At 53.0% G+C, this 17,064-nt stretch overlaps 1 protein-coding gene across 2 annotated transcripts in view; it reads right to left on the bottom strand.

Annotated features, from left to right (window-relative positions):
* Window positions 1-317: 317 nt before the first annotated feature.
* The window catches only part of DIS3L2 (DIS3 like 3'-5' exoribonuclease 2), a 183,308-nt gene continuing 166,561 nt past the window's right edge, over window positions 318-17,064 (bottom strand). For both annotated transcript variants that reach the window (XM_063306305.1, XM_063306304.1), the window contains 7 exons: window positions 13,672-13,855; window positions 12,905-12,991; window positions 10,490-10,637; window positions 8,688-8,818; window positions 6,832-6,936; window positions 3,411-3,512; window positions 318-792 (listed from right to left, as the gene is read on the bottom strand). In XM_063306305.1, coding sequence (XP_063162375.1) covers window positions 694-792; window positions 3,411-3,512; window positions 6,832-6,936; window positions 8,688-8,818; window positions 10,490-10,637; window positions 12,905-12,991; window positions 13,672-13,855 — 856 coding nt within the window. In that variant the 3' untranslated portion in view covers window positions 318-693. The remainder of the gene's footprint in view (window positions 793-3,410; window positions 3,513-6,831; window positions 6,937-8,687; window positions 8,819-10,489; window positions 10,638-12,904; window positions 12,992-13,671; window positions 13,856-17,064) is intronic.

The raw sequence follows: 17,064 nt of genomic DNA, 5'->3' as shown, positions 1-17,064 counted from the left end.
AGGTTGCAATAGCAAAATCCTGCTTAAGCAGCCACTTCGGGAGAAGCGGAGAAGTGGAACTAAAAAGGAAGGGCGCCGCTCCTTCACCAGATTTCAAGACTCCCTTTCCTGTTGCAATGGAGAAGGTTCCAGCAAAGCCAGTGGACCCAGGAGCCACGGATGAAAAGCCACACAAGGGGACACAACCCTCCATGACTGAGCAAGTGTTTATTACACAATGACAGAGTGCCCGACAGACCAGATACAACCACCGTGTCCCTCCCAGTCTTAGGCCACAAATTTTTAAAAAAAATCTAAAAAGATGGAAACCAAGATGGTTCACATTTCCAAAGGATTCATTACTCTTTGTTGGAAATGGCTGAGACCTGCCAACCAGCTTGAGTAAAAACCAAGGATGTCTGCAGTGAGACGGTCAAAAAAGTCAAGATGGCAGCTGCAGCCATGCGAGTGAAACCTCACCCTTTTTCACGTGCATTATGATGCTTGCAGGGCTGTGGCATCTTGACCTTTTTGACCCCCTTCCTGAGGACAGCCTTGTTAAGAACCCAGAGACAAAACAACCCCCGTCTGCAAAAATAACATGAAATGAAATAAAAAGTCTTTGTTCTTTTCCCAGGGAGTCAGTCAAGGATGCTGCCAGCAGAAGCGGCTTTGGGCGAGCAGGCAGGATTTGTCTCTGGACGCCGGGCCCGGTCATCCTCCACCACCGGGCCTCTTCAGCACCGCGCTGTACTTCGTGGGAACGTTGTCAGATCGCAGGACGACGTCCACCAAGGTGAAAATCGTAATGACCTTGAGCGGGAGATAAGCCGAGCAAATATTAGCTGGCCGATTTAACATTGGCTTGGATCTCCTGAAAGGCAACACCTGTCCGGTCTCAAAATTCTGCACCAAAAGGCATATCTATCGTTGCCTGGCTATATAACGAAACAGAGCCTTCCTGCTCTGGGGCAGTCTATCTCTAAACACCAAATTTAAGGGATCAAGAGAGGGTAGGCTTATGAGCCCTCTAAACCGTGAAATTCCCAGAGGGCCCCACGGACCTTGGTCTGAGCATTCCTGATGCAGTCTCATGTGTGCGCTAACTCCACAGAGCCCCAGTGGAGATGTGGGTAAGTGGATGATGGCCAGGGGCATGCCAGGGAAGGAATGCCTGTGCTTGCGCCAATGGATGTGGAGGGGATTCCCGAATGGTGGTGTTCTTCTCAGAGCTCCAAGGAGATCCTAACTCCATCAGTAGATACCCTGGCTATGGAAGTTGCCGCTGCCTCCTCTAAGCAGCTGCTGCCCCAGAATGGAACAGGTCAAATCAAGAGACAGGGCCAAAGGGTTAGGATGATGCTCCTGGCCATCCTTGGAGCTGATGGTTGCTGAGGGCCAAAGATCTATTGGCTAGAGCAGTGTTATTCAGCCGTGGCGGCTTTAAGATAGATATGTGGACTTCAACTCCCAGGATTCCCCAGCCAGCCATGCTGGCTGGGGAATTCTGGGAGTTGAAGTCCACATATCTTTAAGCTGCCAAGGTTGAGAAACACTGAAAATAAGCCTCTCTGTCCAGATGGAACCCCCTTCCCACCCCACAGTGGTGGCGGATGCCTGCTGGAGTTTGTTAGGGAGAACGGAAGATGCACAGAGAGGCTCCATCCATCTCAGGGCGCTGCTTTTCCAAAACTGATGTGTGGGGCTGACGCATGCTCAGGTGGGGCCATTTCTGACAGCCTGGCTGCCCCTGCCTGGGGAAAAAGGGAGAGGGGACACCGGCAGAAATGATTCCCACGACTCACTGCATCAGAGCCAAGGGCTTCCTGAGAAGATCAGGTGCAGGACAGGAACACAGGTGCTCCCTCTTGCAACTGGTCCCCAGCACCCTCCAAGGGGCACGATGGATGGGCCAAAGTCCATGTGGTTTTATATAAACAAGTTGCAGTTTTGGTTAATTATTTCTGATGCCTTTCCAAGCCAATGTCAACATTTGTCTTTTTTACAGCCACTTTACCCTGGGGTTAATGTGTTCACATCCCAAGGAAATTAGCCATGGAGGTGAGATGCATACACAGGGCAGGAGAATTGCCAGAGGAGGCCCCGTAACTGGTGCATCATGAAAGCCAAGCGCAGCCCAGCTGACCATCCCAAGGCTCACCTGGCTTCTGCCTGAGCTTAGCCCTGGACCAATGAAGAATGGATGAAAAGGCTCTGAACGTATGCAGAGTGCCTACAATCCTCACCCCCAAGCGGAGGGGAAAAGGCAGGGGAACACAAGGTGGCCCTCCTGGACCATGGCAATTCCCTCTCTGAAAAGGGCATGGGCAGATTTCCTCTGCTGAAATCAAGAAAGACAGCACTGCTAGATCAGGCCAAAGTCTGCTGCTTTTTCAACAGTGGCCAAGCGGTTGATTAACTGCCTTCGTCCACCGAGACAACCAGCCACCTCCACTGACACATTTTACAATATTGTCTTGGCCCCTTTTTACACACCACTAAAAATGTGGGCAAACGCCTGGGACCGGCCTCTGACTCTGCTTCCTCCCCCAGGGCTGTTCCAATCACTCAGTCGTCCAATTTGGCCTCGTCTTGCAGAGGGCAGTTGGTGCTGCTGAGCACTTGCCCAGTCCCTGGAGAGGTTACACAGAACCGAGGGGTGCCCATAATTAAGCCCCCCTCTGCTCCCAGCATCCCTCAGCCCCCTCTGCCAAGCACTTCAAAGCAATTAGCTAGGGCATCTCTGAGCTTGGCACCCAAATAGAATTTAATCAAGTCTGGCAAATGCAGAGTCTCCCCATGGTTCAGTTATTGAGTTAATGCACGCGGAGGAGACAGTGAGGCTCTGTTTAAAGCATCTTGGAAATCCAGGCTGGCAGGGGTAGAAATGCTAGAATTGGATCTGAGTGATGCCAGGGGAGGGGGGGGAGGCGGGCGGAGGAAACGGCAACACATGGTGGAGAGGTGCTGCGACAGCCCAGGAGATGTTGGCCTGCCTGAATGCATCAAACGTCACAATTAGTAACCTGGGGAGGGGAGGAGCAGGCAGCCTGTTAATTACATGGCGGGGAGCTGAATCAGGGGGCATCGCAAAGCGGGAGGGAGGGAGAAGTCACAGCTCTCGAGGGGATGCGAACCAGCTGGAAGGAGCCCTCCTGAACTGGGAAGAGGCTTCGAGGTCCTGGGCTGGAGAAGGGAGATGTCCCCATGGCAAGGCTCCAGAGCAGTGTTTCTCCACCTTAGCAACTTTAAGAAGCATGGACTTCAACTCCCAGAATTCCCCAGCCAGCCTTGCTGTCCTAGCTCTGCCAGCAGTCCTTGGCTAGAAAACACCATGGCCTGGCCCAGGACGAGGCGGGTCCAAGACAGCCAGCCAGCCAACAGCAGGGTGGCAGGGGGTGTGGGTGGAGAGAGGGCAGGGCAAGGGTCACCTGTCGCACAGCGTCCTGCTCTGGGCTCTCTGGCTCCCACACCAGGGACAGCTGCGGCTTCTTGCCCAGTTTTTGGAACTGGAACCCCACCAACGGCAAAGCCTGCAAAGGAACGGGGAGATCCAGTCAGGGGGACAGGATGCAGATGCACGCTGAGCTGGAGGACCCCACCAAATAGGAGATGCCCCTGCACACGTAGGGAAGGCCGACCGACCATATCCCCCCAAGTCCGCAAGGCTGGCCCACAGGATCGAAGGCCCTCAGGGTTCAGGTTCAAGGTAGCAACCATATCTTCTCTACAGGTAGTCCTCGACTTACGACCACAATCAGGACCAGAATGTCTGTCACTAACCAAGGTGGTCATTAAGTGAGTTGTGCCCAATTTTACGAATTTTTTGCTGCAGTCATTAGGCGAATCACATGGTTCTTAAGTGAATCCAGCTTCCCCCATTGACTATGCTTGGCAGAAGCCGGCTGGTAAGGTCGCAAATGGCGATCATGTGACCCTGGAACACTGCAACCATTGTAAATACTTGCCAGTTGCCAAGCGCCTTTTTGATCACATGGCCGCAGGGACACGGTGGCAGTCGTAAGTACGAGGAGCGGCCGTAGGTCACTATTTTTGGCACCATCTTAACTTCGAACAGTTGCTAAATGTATAGTCGGAAGTCGAGAACTATCCGTACTCTCTGTCTGCTGGCACTTAAGGCAGCAAATGCCAGTTTACATCAGAGCACATACCGACAGAACTGGCTGCGAAGGTGGATGAGGCCACAGCTGGCCCATGACCAGGACCTGGCTTCTCACAGTGGTCAGTCAGGAGCCTCTGGGGAGGAAGCTGGGAATGCGGGGTTCTTCCTGCACGCATCTCCTTGAGATCGGCACTCGCAGATAGACAGCCATCGCACATGGAGGCTGCACAGTTGAGCGCAACCCACATCACCTTCCCCACTCTGTGCCCCTCCTGCTTAGCCTTGGCCTTCAAAAGTAGTGTGTTTCTGCTGAAGGCCACAAACAGAGGTTACGGTTTGGCCAGCAGTCAGTCTCTGTCTGCCTTAAAAACAGGATGCTCCTTGGGGATTTCATCTCTTACTCACACATCACCCCAAGATCCCAAGCGGGCCCCGAGCGGCCCAGCTCTGCCCTCTGCCTGCCCGGCCCAAGCGATCCTTGGCAGCATTCCCAGTTTGGGGAGATGGCGATTCAGCAACCTCGACCAAAGGCTGGGTCTGGGAGGGAAGGGAACGTGGAGCGTCTCTGGTTTAAAAAGCAGAACTGAGTGTCTTCTGCGATCCCAGCAGGCGGGCAGAGGGAAGGTATGTAAGTGACCACCGGTCAGCCCTTTCAGAGGGTCTTCTGGAAAGGATGGCATCTTGTCCAGGCCCCAGCTCCTCCCCGCCTCCTGCCCAGCACTGCGACTGGATCGCCTTGGGACTGGCATGACCTGCCACCTGCTGCAGATGAAGGGCCCCTGGATGCCACCAAGTCCCGTTTCTGATGGTGGAAATCAAACCCAACGTCTCCCCGCTTCACCGTTTCGAGAGGCAGAAGTGCTTGCTCGGCTGCGTCTGCTCTGCTTTGACTACTGTGCTGGGAGGGGGTTGCCCCGTCCCCTGAAGGGGCAGAGGGAGGCCCAGCCGCTCCCTGGAAGGCAAAGGCCCGGCGTCCTCAGGCAGCGGTTGGAGACGGCAAAGGATGGATGGCGGCACACAGAACAAAGCAGGCAGCGTCCCTGCCTTCCCTCTCCTTGGAGAGGCTCCAGGAAACTGAGCCGCCCCGCCTGGCCCTGCGTGGCAAGAGACCTGCAGCTGTGATAGGGCAGAAGGACTCTGGTCTCTAGGGCATGTACAGAGCGCCCACTGCTCGGACCGCTTTACCCAGGGAGGAACTGGCAGGAGGATACAACTTTGAGGAAGGAAAGAGACATTCTGCACCAAGTGGGAAGAGAGGCCTGAAGGGCAGAAGGACAAGCTAGAGGGCACCCACAGGGGCAACAAGGCTTGATGTGGCACACCCAAAGCCTTCCTGTACAATCAGGAGCATGTGTGTGTGCGTGTGTGTGTGTGTGTGTGTGTGTCAAAAAAGTCAAGGTGAGGGCGCAACCACATCCTGGAAACCCGATCCCTTTTTACACATACCAAGGTACACATAAAAATGGGCAGGGCTTTCATTGGGTGGCCGTGGCTGCCACCTTGACTTCTGCAAAACAACCCCCCCCCAGACACACATACCCACTCTTGGTTGGACTCCCCTCCTTTTGTTTACATTTCCTGCACCCGATTCTTTTCTGGGAATCAGGGATGCAGCCGACCCACCACATTGGCGCTCCCTCTTGCGGTAAGGGAGAGGGTGCCACTGAGCACGAACGGAGTGCTCCTCCCAGGGCTTTCGTGCTCTGCCCGGGAACATGGCTGTCAAGAGGGCAGGGTGCTTCTCCTCTCGGATTAAAGGGAAGGTCTCTATCCTTGCTACGCTTAATTTCAGCCTGCCTGATTTAATTTAAGCCGGGCCAGAAATTGTCACGTGGAATCCCAATGCCTGGAGAAGGAACTCCTGTCAGAACCAGCCCTGGGTGGGCAGCGGGAGGAGAGGAAAATGGTTCCCTAGCCTGCAGACCTCATAAAGAGAAAGCAGGCAGGTTCTAACACCAAGGGCAGAATTCTGCAAATCCTCCATCCATTTCTCAGAGGAGAATTCTCAGAATTCTGGATTTCAACTTTGGGTGGAATTCGCATTGCCAGGACACAGAGTTTGCTAATGGTTCTCCTCGTGGGGAACGTTCGAACCGGGCCTGGGGCAGCCCACGCCAACAGCTGGGGTCCCTGGGGGCCTGGAAGGGCCCACAGTGACTGGAAGAGGAAGTCAGCCAAACAGCTGCCGCGGCCTTAGAAACTGCTCCTCGGCCCCAGGGACCCCAAACTGGGACTGGCAGCAGGTTAACAGGCAGATGGGCCGTTAAGTTGCTTCGTGGAAGCAAGAAGGCTCGCCGGGGAAATCAAGGCAGGATTCTTTCCATTCCCTTTACTGGAGGAGTGCGTGGGGTGGCCCTTTCTGCTCGCCCTTGTACTGCATCTCCTACCACATCTGCATCCATATTTGTGCACGTGTGTCCCAGGAAGTGCGGGGCGGGATTCCTGCGCTCCGCCCTCGGCTACGTAACTGGGGCTGAGAGAGGAGCAGTCATCGGCGCTCTGATCCGCTGCCCGGCTGCCTCTCCCATTCGGACATCTGATTTATTTATTCCTTGCAGCTGCCAGCCAAATCTTTCCTTTTCTCTTTTTCCCCAGCCTGCCCAATTTTGTCTCATTTGGCTCGCCTTCGGGGACCCTCCTTTCCAGTGCTGAGAAGGCTAAAAATGCAAACGGTTTCCCCAGCTAAAGCCCAGGCCCGCCTGGCCACCCTGGGAATCGCCCGGGCTCACGTTGCAATAGACGCGCTTTTGGACTCCAAACCGCAGCACAAGGACGTCAAAGGCCTCGCTGAGGACGCCCATCACCATGGCCTCCGACTCCAGGGGGCCACACTCCTGGAAGAGACAACGGGGGGGGGCAGGATGAGCAGAGGTGCCCCTTCGTCCCACACTCCAATCCAAGCCTGGTCCCCACCCAGCCCTGCTGTGCAAATGCTTGAGCAAAGCCTGGAGAGGAGATGGACCAGAGGCCCTGGCTTGGCCCAAGCTCTGATGAGTTGGGAGAGCAGATCCAGCAGATCTGTGGGGAAAAGGGGCAAGAACAGATCGCCAAAAGCCTTAGATCAGAGCTGGATGCCCCTTGCTCTTATCAATATTTGCACTGAAAAAATTCACAGGTCTTTTTTTCCCCAAGAGAAAAACCTTCCCTATTGCACATTTGGGGATCTAGGAGACCTTGTCGGTTCTGTGTTGCCCTAGGGCAGCATTTTTCAAACTTGGCAACTTTAAGAGGGGTGGACTTCAACTCCCAGAATTCCCCAGCCAGCTATGCTATGCTGGCTATGCAGCTATGCTATGCTGGCTGGGGAATTCTGGGAGTTGAAGTCCACCCCTCTTAAAGTTGCCAAGTTTGAAACACGCTGCCCTAGATCACTCATAGATCTAGGGAAAAAACATGTGACTTGAAGGTTATATACTCAGTCAAGCCAAAGTAGTCAAGGGGTGGATTCCAGGGTTTTTTATATGCAGAGCAGTCAGTCTGGACCCTTTTCCTTTGATTTCTGAGGCATGTGGGGATGGTCAGGGCACAACCCCTTTGGGGAATGAGGACCCGGAGCTTTGATCTCCAGCCTCTCCATCCAAGGAAGGCCAGACATCGTCTGATCGGGGTGCGTGGAGGAGAGTTTACCTTTCTGAAAATGGGTCTGGCCTCAGAGTCTCTTCTACCTGGGAAGCGGGAGAGGGCCTTCCCCACGTCATTCCCAACCTAAGGAATGCACTTCCCCAGGAGGTTGTGCTCAGTCCCTACTTTGGGGCAAAGCAGGAGTTCTCCCTCACTCACTGAAGGTCTTCAAACAAGGATGGCCAGTGATGCTCTAGCAGATCCCATACTGAGCAGCGGGTTGGAATAGATGACCTCTAAGGTCCCTTCCAACTTACAATTCTGTTTTATGCCTTTAAAAGAGCAGCAAAGATGCATCTCTTCTACCAAGCTTCTGCTAATTAACTGTTAAGTAATGACTGCACTGGCTTTAATTTATATCTCTGGATTTTAATGTTTTCCCCACTCTGTGCATTCTATTGATTGCAATAGCAGAGGATATACATAGCTCAGAGTTGAACTGTTAACATTCTTGGTGGTCTCTGAGCCTGCCCGTGAAATGTCTGCAAGAAGAAAGGCAAGCTCAGGGACCACTAAGAAAGAACCCAACAGACATAGAACCCATAGAGTCACTTGTTGAGATGGGCAGCTCTAGAAATCAATCAATCAATCAAGTAAATAAATAAATAAATATTGGTTACTAGTCACCTTCAGGGCATAAAACTGTAGAGAGCGAGCATATAGATCAGCGTTTCTCGATCTCAGCAGCTTGAAGACGGGTGGACTTCAACTCCCAGAATTCTCCAGCCAACACATGTGGACTTCAATTTCCACATGCTGGCTGGGGAATTCTGGGAGTTGAGGTCCACCCAGCTTCAAGTTGCTGAGATCGAGAAACCCTGATATAATCAACCGAACAAGTAAACGGGGGGTCCTCTTCCAGCAGACGGGTGCTCTGCAGACACAACGCCCAGCCGGTTTTCAAAGACCCCCCCACCACGCGTTCCGCTCCTCCTGTGCCACCAGCGGCCCCCGGGTGCCTGACCTTGATGAACACAGCGAAGAAGAGATCGACACTGAGCTCCTGCACCCGCTTCGAAGCCATCTTCCGGTCATTGCAGTGCTCTGCTTGCTTCTGGATGTCAGCCTTCTCCAAATGTGGGGCAGGGCCCAACCCTTGAAAAGACACACCCTCTGGTTGGAAGCAGCAAGGGGAAGACACCTGCCCCTCCGTTTCTGTGGGGTGGCAGGCACTGTACTGCAAACGAGCGCTTGCACAGCAGCGGGAAACCCAGCTGGTGGGACTGAGCTGCCCCATGGAAGGAAGGGCCTTTGTCATGTTCACTGTTTCAATGTGCCTGGTACATCGTAACACTTCACATGTCATTTACTGATTGCATGTTTGATTTACAGGGAAAGGAGGTTTCCATTGCCCGGACTGTTATCTCGGGGCTGAGGGAATGGAATGTGTTTGGGTTTTCTCAAATGTTCAAGGTTGCTTTCCCAGGATGGGTGAAGATGGTTACTGGCACCTGGGAGGGGGTGGTTGGAACGGCTAGGTGGGGGGAGGTGTTACGTTTTGAGCCGAGGGTTCTTAATTTGTATTTGGCGCGCTTTTGCTCATTCTCAGCTTTCTCTGTAGTTGCATACTAATCCTTCAATAAATCAGATTTCATAAAGTCACACTTGTGAGTCTGGTTCAATTAGGTTAGGCAACCATTACAGCCTTTGGGGGTGTGGGGGAGGAACCTAGGCTGAGTCTCCCCCATCCTACACTCTGAATTGGGACCTAAGCTGCAACTCGCGCCTTCCGTGCCCGGCGGCCCTCCTTAAACGTCACTTAAGACAGCTTTACCACAGTCCCAGAAGCCAATCCTCCAGTATGGAGAACGAGGACCAGCGACACGATGGATGTCTGTAACGTGTGTTTTCAAACTCAAGACACCTCAACTGGTCAACTGTTGATTGGCCAATATGGACCAATCACATCTGTTTAGCCCTGTACATGAAGTGGGTGGGCAGGAAAATAGGATTTGGGGGGGGGGGTTCTATTAAGCCAAATATTTTCCATTGCTTAATTTAACAAATAAACAACTGTTTGCATGGGCTTAATTTACACAGCCAATTCACCTTACAGAGTTATATTTAACCTCAGAGAGAACCAGCTTTACTTACACTAAGGTAACCCTCCATAGCAATGTTTCTCAACCCTGGCAGCTTGAAGATGTGTGGACTTCAACTCCCAGAATTCCCCAGCCAGCATGTGTGGCCTTCAACTCCCAGAATCCTGGGAGTTGAAGTCCATACATCTTCAAGCTGCCAAGGTTGAGAAACACTGCTCTGTACTCTGCTGCCAAGGGGCTGCAGGACCCAGAGATGCCCTGATTTCCACCCCACTGTCCTGGTAGAGATGGAAAATGAGCAGGAATGCGTGGAGGCCCCTCTAACTTGTCTGCAGGAGCACGGAGCTTGACAGTGCCAATTTTCTCTTTCATTTGTTCTGGGAGTTGTGGGGGTGGGGGAGGGAAAGAGGCCGGGAGCAGACCCTCCCAGCCCACTGTGCCCCCACAGAAAGGACCCGACGATCACGTCTTCTGCAGCGTAGGAAGGTGATTTGGCTCTCCCAAGCCAGCTCACTGTTGCATGTCTGCCTAGTATCTTACAATCTACCCAGCACCACCATCAGGATCTTTCTGGTCTTACCTGGCAGGAGAGGAGATCCAGTGCCCAAGTTTCTCTATGGGGGCTGCAGCCTGAGACCATCTGAAGGGCATCTGGTTGGGGAAGGACGCTCTATCCTTTCCTAGAGGGGGTCGGCCAGCCTGCCCTTCGTCCGGAGAAACTCACCCAGCGAAGCAGAGAGCAGCCGGTGCACCATGATGTCCGGAAAACGGCGGATGGGGGACGTGAAGTGGGTGTAGAGGGGCACGTTGAGGGCGTAGTGACGGAAGAGGGCCTCGTCCTCCAGCACACCGGTGCAGAAATAGACCGCCATCTGGAAGAAAGTGGGACAGATCAGAAGCCACGGGCAGCGAGGCTGGGAAGGAAGACGACAGCGTCTCTGGTCTGAATGGCTGGTGGTGCAAGAAGCTGCAAAGCTTTAGAAGAAGGGGTGGGGGGACAGGACACACGCTGAGTTCTCTCTCCTTCCTAAGGAATTAACGTTGTGGATCGGAGAAAAAAACAGCTCCCCTTTTTGAAAAAGGCCTCTGGCGGCCACCACCAACAGTTCCGGCTCTTTTCCACACTCACCTGGGGATAAACATTCCAGAAAACGCAGGACCCTTCGACTGACGGGCCGAGCCAGGAACGGAAGTTCCCCATTCCAACGTTAACGTTGGCCTCAAATGGCACAAACCAGGCTTTCTGTCTTGGTGGCAAGGGGCCGGTTTTTCTTCTCCGAACCCCTTCCGCAAACTAGGGATAAGGCTGACGTACCTCGCAGGGAGGTTGTGAGGAGGACTGACCTCAAAAATAAGTATTTGGAACACTTCCGAGTGCTGGGACAGCCCCGACTATTACCAGCGTTAAGGTGACCGGTGTTCCTCAAACAGGAGGAGGAGGAGGAAAATCAGGGTGGGCCTCAGCGAGCCCAGGCGACGGATGGAGCGAAGGGGCTGGCCAGGGCTGAACAGATGGGACTTCCATATCGGGCAGGACGAGAACTTCCGCCTCGGCCTCCGACGTCCACCCAACCGAGTCCAGAGTCCTGTTGACCTCTCTGAAAAGCTTGGCTTCTGTTTGGCAGAGTCGCCCTCCGCAGACGCGGGTGTTGGGAACACCAGGTCCTCCTCCATCTCCATGCAACATTGGCCACTGAGATTAAGGGATGCGCTCAGAGCTCTGAGCTTGTCCCCAGGGTATTCGGTTTAAAAATGGCCCATAAAGTTCAGCAGAGAGCGCTCAAACCCGACATAATCTCACAGGCTAACTTGGGGCTCTGGGTTTATGAGGTCCAAACCGCAGGGCTTGTGGCCTTTGAAAGAAAATAAAATACGCTACAGGTAGTCCTCACCTAACAACCATTTGTTTAGTGCTGGTTCAGACTTACGGCAGTGCTGAAAACAAACAACTTACAAACGGTATTCACACTTACGACCGTCATAGCGTCCCCACAATCATGTGATCGCAATTTGGACGCTTGGCAACCAGTTCACATTTATGACTGTCGCAGCATCCTGTGGTCATGTGATCGCCATTTTCAACCTTCCTGGCTGGCTTCTGGCAAGCAAAAATCAATGGGGAACCGCGTGACTCACTTAACAACCACATGGTTCGTTTAACCTCCACAGTGATTTGCTTAATGATCACTGCAAAAACAGTTTGTAAAATTGGGTCGGATTCACTGAATGACTGCTCTGCTTAGCGACTGAAATTCTGATCCCAATTGTGGTCATTAAGCAAGGACTACCTGTAAAGAAGTGTGTCTCTCTTAAATTAGAAGGGAGTGACCACATCACGCTGCCCACCTCGTCTGTATATCCTGCGGCTGATGTTCCTATCGGGGTGCGGGTGGCTGTGTCACATACCAGATTCCATGGTCTGAGTCCGTTCCTCTCTCAGTTTTGTCAGCTTTCAAGCGAAGGCGAACTGTTCCCTGACCCACTTGCACCCGGACCCAGGCCATCAGTGGAGGCCCTTTCTGGTGTGTTTCCCCCAGTGAGGGATAAGGCCGTTCCCCACCAGAGACTGGGACGGGGGCTCTTCCAGCCAAGGGGCCCACGTGGTGGACCACTCTCCACGAGGAGCCTTGCCCTGTGCCATCCTTCACCCAGAGTCGTTCACGGTTCCTGTGCATTTCCCTTGTGGCTTTGCTTTGTACTCACACTTTCGTTCCAGCTTCCCGCACTACAGAAATGACGGGAGGCACGCACATTTTTCAAAACAGAGAACCTCGCCTTTGTTGAAGAGGTAAAGTGATTCTCCATTGGCAGAATCTTCCAAGTCGGAAAGTACAATCTGCCTGCCGTCTCCTTTACAGCCCGAGAACCTAGGGAGGGTCCCTTCTGAGCCTCTTGCCCCACCCACTATGCAGCTGTGGGCCATGCCCTCTCTTATCTGACCGTTCCCTGGACAGCGTCTCTTCGCCCTGCCTCCCAAGGTCTTTCTCACATGGTGCCTCCTCCTGCCACTTAGCTCAGTGCTGCTCAGCTCTGCACCAACTGCAGCTGCTGAGTGGTCCTTAGAGGCAGTCCCCATGGCACGCATTGCTACAGCCCAACCGGGTGGGGATGGGCTACTTTCGTGGTAGCCCCTCCATACCTGCATCGGACGAGAGAACATGCTGATCAGCACCTCCCTCCTCGCTTCGGTGTACTGGTCATCCCCAAAGGTTTCATTCAGGCTTCTCTGGAGGAAAGAGAAAGAGACCCAGGAGTGAATGCCACTTGCCATTCCCCACCACCCCTCACGCTTTGTCCAAGCTCGCTAATCATGACCTCAACACGGGGCAAAAACAGGCAGCCTTTTTTGTGGCTGTTTCTCTGGCAGCCCAAAGTGGCAGGTTACATCTTGCAATAAGCCTACGAGATTGAAGGGGGAAAAGGCAGGGTGGGGTGGGGATCCAGGCCTGGGAAACCTTGTCACTGCTTATTTGCTAAATTTGTTTGCAGTGCCACCTTGCAAGACCTCAACACCCCCAAGAAGTGGAGCCACCAAATGAATTGGTTTTGGATCTGAAAGTGGTACAAATCTGGCTTCAGCCACAGGCTCACCAAGCGGCCTGGGGCAAGCCCTCTCCCCCTATTTGCCCCCCTGCATTAACCACAGCAAGGAAGTCAGACTTAGGGGTGAATTAAACGTCCTTGCATTCTCATGTTCAGGCAGGCAGAGAAAGAGATTCCCTCACTCCTTGCGTAAAGCTTCCTGCCGGCAGTCACTCCTTCACTTTCTTTAGCAGAGTGTGCGGGGTTCCCTACAGTGAAAAATTCTCATAAGCAAAAAAAGCCTTGCTGGATGCAGCGGCAGCCCACAGGACGACCCCCTTGGAAAAGCTGCTCTGCCCCCCGCCCGCTCGGGCCCTCACTCACGTGCAAGGCGCCAGCACTGCTGCAGTCAACCTCCAGGCCCATCTGGCCGCAAAACGCCATGAGGTCGTGCAGCATCTTGGTCTGGGGAGGGGGATGCCGGCGCAGCAGGGCTTTGGCGGGGAAGGAACGGTAAATCCGATGGGCGACCGCCATGTTTGCCAGCAGCATAAATTCTTCCACCAGCCTGGTGTGAGAAGAAAAAGAAAAGAACCGTTAGGCAGAGCAGACCACGCGGAAGGGCAGGGTGGGAGTGGGGAGAAACAACCACGTATTTATGATTATTTCAGGAATTGCCAAGAATACAGGGTGCATCCCAGGAAGTGCCTAGGCCTCAGAGCAGGGTTTCTCAACCTTAGTAACTTTGCTTGCTGGCTGGGGAACTCTGGGAGTTGAAGCCCACCCGTCTTTGCTAAGTTGCTACGGTTGAGAAACCCTGCCTTAGAGCCTTGGACTATGCTATGTTCCCTCTCCTGCCAAGCCATTTCTGCTCTGCCTCCTTGGATGTGATTATCTCCATGTTTCTGAACAGAAATTCCCATGCAGCACAATGCCCACAAGTTGTGTCTGTCCCGTCATCTCTCCTTTCTCCCTTTCCTCTGGAAGCCCTCTCTGGCGCAGGAATTGTGACATGCTGGACGGGCTGCAAAACATACTAAACTAGCTTCACACGAGCATGGGGCATTTGTGGATCAGCATGCTTTCCGGCAGGGCGTGGGAACTTGGCGGCCACGTTAAGACATTGTACGCTTTACCGGTTGACCTGTGGGGTGAAGATGGCCGGGTCTTGAAAGCCTGGGCTGGCTCTGCGTGTTGTGCGAACCCAGGCAACAATGATGCAGTGTGATGGGGAAAGCCATTCCTGGACAGATGCCGGTCCTACTCAGAAGCCTCTTTTGCTCAGGAGAACCCCGTAACTTCGGAGCTTCCCCAGAGACCGTGGCTTATGACGCTAGGAACCCCTACCTAGCATTACGAACACCCCACATTTGCCTTCTTTCTCATGGCAGAGTTCCTCCAAATCAGTGTTTCTCAATCTCAGTGACTTTAAGACCTGTGGACTTCAACTCCCAGAATTCCCCAGCCAGGGAATCGGCTATTCTAGTCCCAAGATTCTCCTATCACTTGCAACAGAATTCTATTTGGTATACTGTTTGCTCATATTTCACGGGTCTCACATCAAGAACGGATAATCCACCAGGTACCTTCACGCGAAGAGGAAGCCTTGAGGGAGGACTTTATTGAAAGCCGGTGTCCCTGAGTTAAGGTCTTCTGCTGGAGACGTTCAGACTGCATGGTCCAGGCACTCAAAAGTAGATCACTTTCAGATAACCAAACCAGCTCTTAACCGCTGCATTCTAGCTAGGTATTCTCCACACATTTCTCCGGCGCGTTCAGCATTTTCTTGACACAGAAAATGTCCTGAGGCTGATGCTATTCAATGGAACCACCACTGGGTGGCAGCATTGCTCCCTTTTTGGACCAACTCCTCTTCAAAGAATCCCACAAAACAGGGTCAAGTGAACCTGCTCCAGTTTCCAGCTGCATTAGACACTCCAAAGACTGATGGCAAACAAGGACACGTCTTTTTAGCTCATCTTGCTATGAGGATCCCCAAACTTTAGTGGCCCCTGAGCACATCTGGACTTTGGATAGCCTGTTGCAGGCACACTCACAAAATGACTGCCAAGGGGAAGGGGCTGCCTGTTCACAAGTTGACTGCTGTTAGAGGTGAAATGGTCATTTAGAACAGAGCTTCTCAACCCTGGTAGCTTTAAGGGCTGTGGACTGGGAGCTGAAGTCCACCCATCTTAAAGTTGCTCAGCTTGAGAAGCACTACCCCAGTGAAGGGGAGGCTACTGCTTCCAGAGTTCGTCTGTTGCATTGCTGAACAGCTCTGATCATGAGGACATTTTTCCTGGTGTTCATCCAAAATCTACTTCCTTTAATGTAAACTTGAAGAGAGAGTGTCCTGGGAAACCTTTGTCCCATAGCTGTGTTGGCTGTCCACAGCCCTCTGCAGACTAAGTGACAGCTTCTTCCCAGTTTTATCCCTTATCCTCCATACCACATCTAAGGCTTGGAGCTCCAACTTGCTGGAAAATGCTTCTCCAATAACAAGGTTTGGGATGTGGACGACCGCTAGATCCAGCTTGGATGCCCTGCTGATTCGGTAGATCCCGATATCTCGTCATTTCCATGTCCTGGGACGGGACGGGCATTCGGAGGGCCCGGATCCATCATAGCCCCTCCATCCCTGGACCATCGGAGACCAGCAGCAGCTGCTGGGAAGACTCAAGAACATCCCTGCCTGTCCGTGGCCCAGGGTAGAGGCCCCAAAGCTCTCTCAGTGGGAGAGAGAACAGGAGGGGTTAAGTCGGGAAACGGTGCTCGGTGTTTCCCCTCCTGTGCCCGGCAAGTGGGTGTGAGGAAGACAATATTTCATGGCAGGAGTGGGGAGGAGGAGGAAGGGAAAAAGCAGAGATGGAGAGAGCTGGGCCATCTGAAATCATCCTGAATGAATCCCTCGCATGCACCCAGGCTGCAGCTGCCATTTCCACCACTTCAGCCAAGCCAGACCTGGCACCCGGCATCCTGGGATCCCGCCGAGCAGCGAGACCTGAACTCAGTACTTTGGGGGAGCTGTGCAATGCTTCCAAGGTGTCAGTCAGACAGTGTTTCGTTTCTGTGTGTGTGCATGCGTGCGCACATGCTGGGCATTACAAAGGACTAAAAAGAGGACGCCATGGTTCTTTGACCTTTTTTTTATGACGCGGCCTGCGATTCAAATCCGGCAGACAAGGCATGCTGCAGGTCCCACCTCCCAGGGAATTACTTTTGGTGGTTCCAGGGAGATGGGCCTTCTCTGCCGTGGCCCCCACCTTGTGGGATCTTCTCCCCCCCAGAATTGAGGTTAGCCCTGTTGATGTTTTCCTACTAACGATTAAGACTGCTATTGTACCTAATCATTTTGGCCAGGTGAAGAGGTTGTATTTGATTGTCTCCTTTCACCTGCTTGATGCAAATCGCCTGGGGGGAGGAACCTGCCCGGACTTGTTTCTTACTTCCTCTTTTTTCTCTGTGCCGATATGTAGCCAAGCTAGGTAGCTCTCAATGAGAGCTAAGTCCTTTAAATATATTTTGCTTTTGTTTTGCTTTTTGTAAATAAATTATTTTTATAGAAATGCCTGGTGTGTGACTTTTCTGATCTCTCCTGGGCTAAAGGCTTTCCCAGCATTCTGCAACAAGCCCCCTCCTCCGCATTGCACAAGTCCCGCAAGACCAGGTTACACGATCAGGCCTGGGGGGTCCCGGGGGAGCATGACTGAACCCTCACCAGATGTGCAAGAGGATAGGCTGGCCTGGCAGGTGCGCAACTACACTGCGTGCACAATT

The sequence above is a fragment of the Candoia aspera genome, chromosome 6 (assembly GCF_035149785.1).
Source record: "Candoia aspera isolate rCanAsp1 chromosome 6, rCanAsp1.hap2, whole genome shotgun sequence".
NCBI lineage: Eukaryota > Metazoa > Chordata > Lepidosauria > Squamata > Boidae > Candoia > Candoia aspera.
Note: the sequence above shows the minus strand (reverse complement) of the source record. Positions and strands in the feature narration are given on the sequence as shown.